This window comes from Netta rufina (genome assembly GCF_964035555.1).
Source record: "Netta rufina genome assembly, chromosome: 6".
Classification (NCBI taxonomy): domain Eukaryota; kingdom Metazoa; phylum Chordata; class Aves; order Anseriformes; family Anatidae; genus Netta; species Netta rufina.
Genome location: NC_140129.1, coordinates 21651816 through 21664386, shown reverse-complemented (window position 1 = coordinate 21664386; position 12571 = coordinate 21651816). Strand labels below are relative to the sequence as shown.

The 12571-nt window shown below is 33.6% G+C and overlaps 1 protein-coding gene across 1 annotated transcript in view; it reads right to left on the bottom strand.

The window, feature by feature from the left end:
- Positions 1-1030: 1030 nt before the first annotated feature.
- Positions 1031-12571, bottom strand: part of LOC311211021 (sodium channel protein type 2 subunit alpha-like) — a gene marked incomplete at both ends in the record, with an annotated part of 53511 nt that continues 41970 nt past the window's right edge. The window contains 7 exons of the mRNA XM_084289484.1: positions 1031-2232; positions 2985-3255; positions 4285-4409; positions 5139-5280; positions 6662-6715; positions 8635-8916; positions 10939-11061. Coding sequence (XP_084145610.1) covers positions 1031-2232; positions 2985-3255; positions 4285-4409; positions 5139-5280; positions 6662-6715; positions 8635-8916; positions 10939-11061 — 2199 coding nt within the window. The remainder of the gene's footprint in view (positions 2233-2984; positions 3256-4284; positions 4410-5138; positions 5281-6661; positions 6716-8634; positions 8917-10938; positions 11062-12571) is intronic.

Sequence of the window (12571 nt, the reverse complement as noted above, 5' to 3'; positions counted from 1 at the left end):
TGCCATTAATATTTAAATAGCAACGTGTATTTTATTAATTCATTGGATGTTGGCCTTAATGAGAGAACACAGTAACTAAAGAATAATCCAGGAAAAAGACGTGAACTGTTGAAAGAAAATAAAAGAACTTCCAGGTATATTTTGCTGAAGCTTTTTTTTCTAGTGCAGAAACTAAACAGTATATTTTTTAAGCTGTGAGTATTTTAACACAAGAACTTGTTCATGCTTTATGATTGGCATAAAACTAAGTCATTGCAAATTCCTGTAATTTAGAGGAGACTTTCCAGGCACATTAATGTGGATACACATAATCTGGATGCAGACATATGAGTAGTAAGAATGCCTCAAATTAAAAAAGCAACCCTGAAACATGGAAGTTATTAAAATCTTTAGCTTTGTGCAATGTCATATTTTTATTTGGGCATGATTGATGAGTGCAACATGCCTATGCAAATCACTTCTGTCTGTACATTATAGAGAATCTGAGAATAGAACACCTGGTCCTCATATCTCTTTCCCCAACATAAAACCCATTTACAAAAATAGTCACATATAATAGTAAACAACCTGTGAATTAAAAAAATGATACACTAATACCAGTTCTGTAAAAATATGACAAATGTAGCAGTTGAATTAGAAACAGTGAATAGAAGTACTGTTCTACATGTTTTGCAGTACATGAAACACAAAAATGTATAGCTTTGCACGCATTTCAAGCTCCCAGTTCTCCGTGGAGCAACTTTGTCTCTCATTCTTAGCAGTGTCAGCTGTAGTGAAAACAGTAACCTCTTGTCAAGTTTGTTACCCTGATTTGCAGAGTCACAGTTTGATGATGAAGGTTTACTGTTTTGTTATAGGCACTGACCTTAAGTATATATATATATATTTAATGTAGATATACACACACACGCGCGCACACGCACACACACGCATATATGTAAAAACTGTCAGTTTGGCATAAACCTCCAGCAGGAGTCCAGTTGACGCTTCATTCTCAGACTGTAAACAAGTTGTCCCACAAGCAGAATTTTTACATTTTTATTTTTTTATTTTCCCTGACGTCTTTACCTTTGTAGTCCTTTTCTGCTTTGTCTTTTTCATATTTTTCTTTCTCTGGCTTTGTTACACTGTCATAGGACGGTGGGGAAGTTGTAGAGGAGCTCTCATCTGTTTTTTCTGGAGTGGAGTTCCCATTTAGTTTATCAATAATTATCTCTTTTATAACTGGTCCATCTCCTTCTTTGTTTTTATTTCTGTTATATATACTAGACACCTTTTTAACATTTTGCCTTAAAAGGTGACGTCTGTAAGCACGCTGAATAATGAGAGCAGATACCTCCTCCTGCTTCCGCTTTAATGTGGTTGTGATTGGTTCATAGGAGACTTTAGAAGGATTGGCTGCCATAAAACGATCTTCCATCTGGATTCTGAGGGCATCCATCTCCCCACTTTCCCCCAGGACACGCTTTGTGAAAGCAAACAAGATGTCAAGGCAGTGAATTCTGTCACCGCTTACCATGGGCAGATCCATTGCAATAAGCTGGACTTTGTTTGGTTTTGCTATGAGAAGAGGAGGATCTAATGAAGCTGCAAAATCTGATAGTTTACTGTATTCTATGAATTGTGTTGCATCTGGATCAAACTTCTCCCAGACTTCATAGAACATCTCAAAGTCATCCTCACTCAGAGGCTCAGCACTTTCCTCAGTAGCAACACTGAAGTTCTCCAGAATCACAGCAATGTACATGTTCACCACTACCAGAAAGGATATGATGATGTAGCTGACAAAGAAGAAAATCCCAACGGAAGGGTTGCCGCAGTCTCCTTTAACTGAGCTCCCCGGATGATCTTTGTGAGGGTCACAGTCCGGCTCCCCACTGTTCAGAATTGGGGCTAACAAACCATCCCAGCCAGCAGATGTGGTGATTTGAAATAGGCAGATCATGCTGTTGCCAAATGTTTCAAAGTTGAACATGTCATCAATCCCAACTTCCCTCTTAACATAGGCAAAGTTGGACATGCCAAATATCGCATAGATAAACATGACCAGGAACAGCAGCAGGCCAATGTTGAACAAAGCAGGAAGAGACATCATCAAAGCAAAGAGCAGAGTGCGGATTCCCTTAGCGCCTTTAATGAGACGCAGGATTCGACCTATTCTGGCAAGTCGGATGACTCGGAACAAAGTGGGGGACACAAAATATTTCTCAATCATCTCAGCTAAGAACATACCTAGAGGAAAAAAAAAAAAAAAAAGCTACTTTAAAGCATGTTTGTCCTATCCAGGAGACAAAGGCAATTAAGTAAAAGGAAGGAATCTACTTGTGGCAAGGGGGTTGTTAGTGTCTGTCTAAGTTTCAGTTTTGCCTAAAAAGCCTGGAAAGTGAATTTTCTGTCTTAGGTATAATCAGTTCTGAAGATGAACCTACTCCTTTCTTTCATGGAAGAATATATTGGCTTAATTTATGCTCTTTTTTTTTTTTTTTTTTTTTTTTTTTTTTTAACCTGGGGGTATGCACTGTATTCAGTCAAAGCTCTCTCAGGTACATCATAAAGTCTTTATGACTAGTTTTGTCATGACTAATTTGCACATTGGAGAGTCAGTTTTTAGCTGACAGAAATCTGAATGTTCACTGAGACCTTAGTTAGAAAAAGCAAGTAAAAATCCCTCCACCTTCACAGACTCTTCAGTTCTACTAATGAGAGCAAATCTGTGGTTAGTGTATACCACCAGAAATTTCTGTGTACATTTGCATGTGTTAATTTAATGTGCTAAATAGATCCTTTATGACCCTTGATTTTGAAGATGGCAAGTGAACCTAATGGGAGCAATAAAAATCTTATATGAAAAATTTAATGTATTTCATCCTATAAACTATGAAGATCCGAATCAAGTTGTATGAAAAACAGAAAAATTCACATTCTTGAAAAAGGTGTTCCCTTTTCCTTCCACTAGTTTTTTCTTGAAAGGGGGTTGCTCTTACCTACTATGGAGAGAATTACAACCACGAAATCAAAAATATTCCAGCCTATAGTGAAGTAGTAATGGCGAAGTGAAATCAATTTCAGCACAAATTCTCCAGTGAAAAGGACAATGAACACGAGGTTAATCCGGGATAAAATTGTTTCCATTTCTTTGCTCTGGTCATCTGTTTCTACCATCATTGTGACCATGTTAAGGCAGATAAGTATCATGATGCTGATGTCAAATACTTGTTTGGTTACAAAATCAAAGACCATGCCTTGGAATTTGTTCTGCAAAAACAAAAACAGAATACTTCTTATACTCTGAAAATATTTGCTTTTAAAAGTGCCAAATGGGAGAGCAAGTCCATGCAAGGTTTTAGGGGTGCAGAGCAAGATCTGTTCATTTCCACTTAGCCTGTTCTGCTTTTTGTCTCAACCTGTTAGAGCAAATCAGGAAGTGTACCACTGTTGACTGAAGGAATGGGAAGAGAAACACTGAAACAATAATAGCAATAGCATTATAGCAAAAGTGATATTATTGGTATAAAAAGTTGTGTAACTTGATACCAGGCAAGAATACCAACCAAACAGAAACTCATTTTCTCATTCTTAGGTGGCTTTGGGGTATTGACCCCTCAAGGTGTCTGCTTCTTCCTTAAACTCATTGTGCTAGGTAAGATTGTTGGACAGCTGAAGTTGCATGTCTCAAACACTCCATGACAGCAATATCCCTGTTTTCCTTTACTACTTAGCTAATTGTTCATGCTATATGCCTCTCCTTAGAGAGTTCACTACCCGGTGAACAAGGTGCAACAAATATTCCTTTCCAAACACTGTAGAATTTCAGGAAATAACAGTGATTTCTCATCTTAGAGACAAACTTTTTCTATTTTATCCTGGACTCTCCAGGTCAGTCTTTTATTCTGTGAGATTATCTGTATCTTTCTCTTCATGTTAGATGACCACTGCCCCCTTCTGTCTTCAGCAGATGCCAGTACATCCCCATTTCCTACAAAGCCTCTTGGAGAAGAAAAACAGAAAAGGGTTTATCCATGGGAAACACAACCTGCTTAATTATCCAATTAAGGAAACTTTTCTAGGACTCAGGCATTGTACTGTGAAATTTATCACATTAACCTTTCTATAAACTTCATATTTCAGTGTATGTTTTTTAATGAAATATGAAAGATCTATCCATTCAATTAAAAAAAAAAAAAAAAAAAAAAGAGAGAGAGAGAGAAATTCTACTTTATAAGAAAACAATAACAAAAAATAATTATTTCCAGGCATATAACCTCATTGTCAAATCACTCTTACCACTGGCCTTGGTATAGGTTTCTGTGGTTTTTTGGATCCCAGTTTTTTCATTGCATTGTAATATTTCTTCTGTTCTTCTGTCATAAATATATCCTGACCTCCAAAGTAAAGATATAATACCAAAACTAATTACTGTCATGTTCACACATTCAGCATTTAACTACAGTATGTTCCTCTGTAATTTAATATTACATTTCTATTTTATTTGTCTACCAAGTGATTTTTTTTTAGTCATTAATGGTTCATATAATGAGCATTACTACCACATACAAGAAACCTTTCCTGGTACCTTGTTAGACTGATAGCCAAGTTTTTCCAGTCATTCATGTTCATTTTTGCTGACATGGCTAAAACGGTTCTTACTGTACCAATGCTGTTAAATAGGTTGCTGATTAGGATTTTAGTGCACAGGTGTCTTACATGTCCTAAACTTTAGATTGACTTTGAGTTACAGATAGACAGGTCTAAAACTGGGGTAAATTTGAGGCTTATGTTGTGTCAAGGGATAGATTGTATGGGTCAAATATGATGGCTTTAATGATAGCAGAAATCTTTGTTGATGTAAACTTCAGAAAAGTAACTGAAATCATGCTATAAAAATTTTTTAATTAACAAACAAACAAAAAACAATTGCTGGAACCTTGACTAGTTCAAATTAACCTTTGTTTGCAGATGCAAATGCTGATGAACAACTGACTGAATTCCAGTATAATGTAACTTGTGCCTATTAATGAATCTGAACTAAGTCATATAGAAACAGGTTTTTTTTTTTTTATTTTTCTTGGCCTTATATGAATAAGATATTAATTAATTACAATTAATATTTTATAGCAGTATGGAAACATTTTAAATACTTATCTTCTTTTTTTGTTGGTTGAAGTTGTCTATAATGACACCAATGAAAAGATTCAAGGTAAAGAATGATCCAAATATGATAAAGATGACAAAATAAAGATACATGTACAAGTTGTCCTCATACTTAGGTTGATCTTCTACCTACAAAATATTATAAGGGGATAATATTAATCAAGGGATCAAAATATTAATGAAGAGGATACTAGATGTAATAAGAAAAAAAGTAAGAGAGAGAGGCAGAGAGAGAGAGAGAGAGAGAAAGGAAGGAAAGAAGGAAGGAAGGAAGGAAGGAAGGAAGGAAGGAAATAAGGAAGGAAGGAAGGAAGGAAGGAAGGAAGGAAGGAAGGAAATGAATTTAATTATAAATAAGTATATGTTATTTCAGCTGGAAATTCTACAAACTGCACTCATTTATTAAAAAGACCCAATATATTCTTTTGTATATATGGAGAACTGGAAGCTGATACAATGATTATTCATATGGAGCTTTAAAGTAAATGTACACAAAGATATGTGTTTATGCATGTATATATATACAAAGTTCCTAGAAGAATATGAGACTGAGAGTAGTCACTAGTACTTAAAATTTCAACATTTAAAAATTAAATATTTTATATTATGTTCAGTATATTTTCATGCAACAGAATCAACCATTTTACTGTCACCCAAATCTCCCTGGAACTCTTTCAGTCTTAGACAAGTGTTCTTACATCCAGCTAAGAACAGATGCTTTCTATAAACTTCTAGTGACTAAATGTTTTGTGAAATCTCTTAAAACTGAGGCACATTTTTAAGGAGTATTTTGTTACTGTCTTAATTATTCGAGCTTCTACATTTCAATCAATGTCTGCATCTCAACTGCACGATGCTTGCATAGAAATGCTGAAGTTAATGAAACAGGATATAATATTCTGACAGATGAATATCACTGTGTGATGACTGATTATCACTAGTATAACTATAACCAAAGTTGTATAGAACTAGCTTAGGCGTCTGTGTTGCACTTTCTTGTACTAGGTAAACACAGTTTAGAAGTTTTCTAGCCAAAATAATATTCTAAATTCTAGAAAATTTAAGATGATCTTCAACATTAAAATCTAATTTGACTTAAATAGCTGGATAATATAAGTGCTCAACCTAAATAAACAATGAAATGCATGGCTACAAATTTTAAAACTAGATTAATATATTTAATACATTATAATTACATTATGTAGTCTTACATTATATAATCATGATTATCAAAGGAAGTCGTTAAAAAGCCATTTTCTCTATTTTTCATTAACATCTTAAAAATAAAAGTCCATTTAAATGATTTTAGTTACATTATTTCACTAGAAAGAAGGAAGTGGGATTATTTTTTTCCACCACTATTTCTAAGATGCATGAAGTTACAAAAAAGTTCATTTCTAGCCTTAAAGTACTACATTCTTATTGTTATAATGTAGTTATTTATATTCTAAATTATATTAAATATATCAGAATATAACCAACAGATGATCTTTGAAAGTCTTACACTTACATCTCTTGAATCAACAGCAGCATACATAATGTCCATCCATCCTTTGAAAGTAGCCTAGAAATAAAGTACAGTTGGTTTATCTACCCTATAAAAAATTCAGAATGTGAAAAATGACTAGAGCACCACATTTGGACCTTTATCTTTAATAAAATTATATCCAAAAATTTATAAACCACACTTAATAACAGGAATAATAAGATATTTTTCAAAATAAAACTGATTTTTTTTTATAATTTATTGTTGGGTATTTCAAAAATATTACATTTGGTCTCTGAATGTCTCAGCAAGAGCACAGCATATTTGGAGCTGCAGGTGCTTACTTTGCAGATGAGCAGTGGTAGACTTGGAGATGTTGGAGGTATTTAAGTATAATCTACTGCAATCACTTGTGGTGACAACCATTTTATCGAGTTTACACAATGAATGGATGGAATTGACAATACAGCTTCCAGACAGATACATGCATCTGAATGTTTTGGCTGTGGCCAAACTGCCATAGAATTTTTAGAAATGTTTGAATCCTACACAACTAAAAGGAATACACTCTGTTCATAATAAAAATATACATTGGTTCTTGAGATGTAAGATTTACAGAAGACTAAATGTGAACTGTGAAACAGCTGTGGTTAACTTTTGTAAAACCTTGGGCTGAGTTCCTGTAGAGACTTTGTCTAGGTAGAATAATGAGTAAAAAAGATTTGACATCTAATTCTAACATCTCTTCTAACATCTCTTCATAAATTGAAGCTGTATGTCACATCATAGACAAGTGATTCAGCAGAGCTCAATCATTTAAGCATTATTATTTGCTTACTTGCTTGCTTGTGTTTTGGGTCAGATACCAGCTATCAGAAGCTCCATTCCAAGCTAAGGAGCTTCTGGCATAAATGAAAGGTACACTCAGTACCTAGAACAAAAATATTTCTCTACCACAGCGCATAGGAAAAGGACTTGAAGGGGAAATAAAATTTATAGATTTTATATAAGTAACAATAATTAATAGAATGAGTATGATATGCAATATAATAGCATCTGTGATGCATCTTAATGTCTGCAAGCATCAAGAGAAAGTGTTATGAAATAATCAGGTCTAATAGTAAGGAACTGTCCACCAGTGACTACCCACATTCGAACACCGTACACAAGACTTATACTAGAGAAGGAATTGTCTCCTTGCTACATGAAATGTTGGGTGCCCCAGTCTCAGATCTTGCATTATTTATGACTTCTTTCCCTAAACCCACTTCCAGGTCTGGAAAATCAATCCCCTCTTAAACAAACACCTGTACTGGAGACCTGCTGTTTTGTCATATTGTTCCTTTTACCATCCAAATACAAACTGGTTCCTTAGAATAGTACAGACATGAAGAAAAATCCACTCTATCTTGACCTGGCTGTTGATGAAAAATGATTTTTCAGTGCCAAAAATTGCCAAGATTAATGGATTTCTGAATGTGAAGGATGTCGTTGTGGATTAGTAATGATATCCAGGAACAGATTATGTGGGAGGCATTGGCAGGAGTTGCTCACATCAGACCAGACAGTCAGTTAGAATGTCTGCCTTTCCAATTGCTGTTTGCCCTCCTGTCTTGCAAGATAACTGAGCTCATAGAGGAGGGGAGAAATCTTCAGTAATTAGAGGGATCTCCAACTCTTTTCCATCATGACAAGAAATGAAATGCATTTCTGATATTTATATTGTGCAGCACTAAAAAGATTCTTGTACTTTTTTTCACTTATATAGACATTTTTATCATCATAATGAGATCATATTCTCTAACCTGGAAAGCTTACTACTATTCAGGCAAAAATTATGGCTAAAAAATGTACTAGAGGCTTTTCAGGCTTCTTTTGTGTAAACTGTACATCACTGCTATATAGAAATTATTCTACTACTTAACAGACTTAAGTAGCTCAGTTGTCCTAGTTTTTTTTTTTAAGAGAGCAAAAAGAAAAAATATAAGTTTACTTACTACTTGAAGCAGAGCAAGATATCCAGCTCCTACATTATCAAAGTTTACTTTCACGTTTTTCCATCGGGCACTTTGATTGTTTTTTATGAGTTCCTCACACTGAGTATAATTGTTGACATCACTGACATCAAACATCTCACCAGTTGTGGTATTGACACAGTGATAGAATTTGCCAGCAAACAGATTTACTCCCATTATGCTGAAGATGAGCCAGAATATAAGACAAACCAGCAATACATTCATGATAGATGGAATTGCTCCTACAAGTGCATTTACAACCACCTAGCATAAAAATTAAACAAAATAGTCAGTTTATGAAAAGAAAAAGAAAAATACTTTAAAATGTTGAAACAGCATTAATATGGAATGGACAGTTAACAATGTAAAATTTAAGGGGAAACATTATTTGAGGTTCAATAAAAATCGCTAATGAAATTACCAAAGGCAAGAAATGAGAGTTATATGGAAACCAGACAATGCAAAAGTCTGAAAAAAAAGCGAAAACAAAAGAAAACCTGTTAGTAGCAAGATGGGTTCTTAGAATTTGTGTGCTCTAGAGAAAAAGAAAGAAATAAATGTTAAACTCCAACAATACAAATCAAAATCTATAAATAGGAAATAAAACAGAATAAGATAAAAGAATGATGATATGGAAGACTAAATAAAAATATCTGCATGTGAAACTATCATTACAAATGATTTTATTCTCAGAACCTTTACGTATATATTGGAACCGATGTATTTTAGCATCTGCTTACAATGTAACAAAAATAAGCACATTTGATTTTTTTTTTTTTTAATAACAGCATCTGCTTCAAATGTTGTTTTTAAACTGCCTGGCTCCCAGTACTTGCTTTTAAACATATCCATTAGTTTTTTTGTTGTTGTTGTTTTTTGTTTGTTTGTTTGTTTTTTATTATTTTATTTTTAATTGCTTCATTTAATACAATTGAACTAGTCTATATGAATAAGTGACTGTAAAAAATCAGATGAAATCCACTGACAAAAATTTTATTTAATTACTTATTGTTATTGAACTAAAAGGATACACAGGCAAAAACAAAACAACAAAAAAAATATTTATTTGTGAGACAGCAGTTGATTTTTGTGTAGTGAATATTTTTGCAAGGTTTTGAAAATAGTAGAATTTTTCAAATCTATAACTTGACTGAGAATGTTCTAAAATCAATAGAGCTCATTTATGAGATAGGGACTTACATGCTGTTTGCAATGCAAATTATGCAAAACTTAATGGCGATGGTGATGTGTCACAGGACACAGTACCCTGGAATATCAGCAGCCTCTACTCAGACAGAAACTACACAATTTTTTTGGAGACTTAAGACCTATGACTAAACTGTAACATCTGGATATATTTGTGGATATATTTACAACATCTGGATATTTTGAGGTGAAAGATAAAAAAGGAGATTTCTAAGTGACATAACATAACTTGTTAATTATTTGAGCATCTATTTTTCCAGGAAATAGCATAGTCAGCAGACAGCTGGTAATTGTTTTGTTTTGTTTTGTTTTGTTTGTTTGTTTTGGTTTTGGTCAGACTGGCAGAATATGAAAATAATAATTTCCTCAACAGGAAACGTTCAGCTGTGTAGGAGGAGAGGTAAAATGGCATCAGATGTATTTGTATGAAGTAAAGGACACTGGCTGCGAAAATGATTTCTCATCTCTTCTGTTCTACATTTCCAGGCCCATCATTATTTCAGGTATTTGTTCAGAGAACCTTTCTTTAATGATACAGCTTGTGTTGTGGGATCTTTTTCCCAGACAGATAGATAGGGAACCACAGGAAGGCTTTAGTTTTATCTTTAGTGTCTTTAGTGTCTTTTTCCCACAGTTATCTTCTTTTTTTTTTTTTTCTTTTCTTTTTCTGCCTAATCCTGTTCCATCCCAAACTACTGATAAACTAACAGAGAATGGAACTTACAGAAATTCTTTAAATAAAGTTCTCATCTAAACGAAAGAAAAAAAAAAAAACACAACACAACATCTCTGTTCTTTTCCTTTTCTATATAGATCCACGAACAAGTAAAAATATTAACAGCCACAGGGCTGGTATACCAACTATTTATTTGAGCAGGCAAATTTGATAAGCTTAAGGTCTAATACCCAAAAGTAAACTGCATGGATGTTGTATGTTTAAGGACATGTTGAAAGGCATTTTCCCACACATTTTTGCATGAGTTCCCACTCTGGAGTTCTTTTGTAGCTCTTTGTAGTCTCATAATTCTACACTGATTTTTGTATGCATAGATTAAATCAGGCTACTTTCTTTTATCTCACCCTCATTCCTTCAAATCGTGACAAGGCTCTTAAAGGTCTTAAAGCTCTTAATGTCCGAAGCGATTTAATGGCACCAAGTTCAGAATAGCCCAAAGCATTGGCTATTAAACTAACCAATGAAACCTGTAAAAATAATAATAATAAAAATCAATAAGAAAAGACACTGCAGTTTATTTAAAAAGCATACAGATTGAATCTACAGAAAGATCAACAGTGATAAATGGAGGAATGTTCTAACATAGTGACATTAGAGGCTTGATCCCATGATTTTCATACTTGCTGGAAAGTCATATGAAGGCACACTTGAAAAAGGAATACATGCCATTAAATATCTATTATGGCTGAATGGGGCTTAATAGTCAGATGGAAGCACGCTCTTGGTGGAGGATAAAGTTTTCACAAATGCCTGGAGACAAAAGAGTCATATTTTCATTAACTTTCATTAAGATTCAACTTTCCAAGCAATTTACAGTTCTGAATATGGTAAGATAGTTTATTCACTACTAACATAATTAATATCTATAATCACTAATAACATGCTAAACAATATAGTGGTTAATTAGCTTTTGTTATAAATAATACTTCTAAATCAAAAGTAGATTACAGAACCAATAGCCAGGGTACCTATGAAATATATATTGACAGGGGTGTTACATCGTCACTTGCCTGCCAACTCTCTCCAAAAATTTTTCCTCTTCTAAGTATAGAAAGATATTATAAAATGTGTGGTAGATATTAACAGGTGCTAGCATTACAACAGTAATGAAGGAGAAATTAATCTGTGTTTCTCAAATAGAACTGATTTTTAACTGGTGTTAATGTGAAAAAAAAATCATTCACTTACTTTTGGCAGTTTTGGAGACACAAATGGGTAAATATCCTACCTTACTCATATTTTATTTCAGTTTTGCCACCAAATGCACAGAAAACACATACATGTACATGAACATAGGCATATTTCAGTCCTTAAAAACATCCTCCTAATATTCATTTCTGTACCTCAGCCTAGATGTTGTTCAAATCAATGGCTGTGCAGAAATTGGTGGTATGGCAGTAAGATTTTGCCCACTATTTGAAAAAGTAGTTTCCTACATTACTTGTCTAATAAAAAATAATTAGATGAATCACAAATACAGGAGTTACAAGATCATGTCTCAGCGGACAGTGGGAGAACAGATGGAAAACAACTATTTTGTTACTATATTACTATGTAAATTTATCTCATGCAAAATAGTATTTTAGTTAATTCATAACTCTGTACCTTTCAACTGGATAACTTGTCATGAAATATTAATACATATGAATTCTATGTTACTGGCTAAGGTCACTAATTTAAGTGATTTAATTCCAGACTCTCTGTGGTGTATGGCCCTCCTCACTTCTAACACTGCTTATCCGCTTATCCTTTCATGTAGTTTATATTATGTTTAATTACACTTAATTAGGAATAAAAATAAACCACCAGATTTGGAAAAAAAAAAAAAAAAGAAAAAAGTTACTATAGTTTTGATTTTCCAGACAGGTATTTTTGACATTCTCTGAGGCAGGACATTGGACCAAATATAGCTTTTTGTATATTTTTATGTTATGATTCTCTGCTAATATCACTTTTTCTGTATATACTTCGTGAATA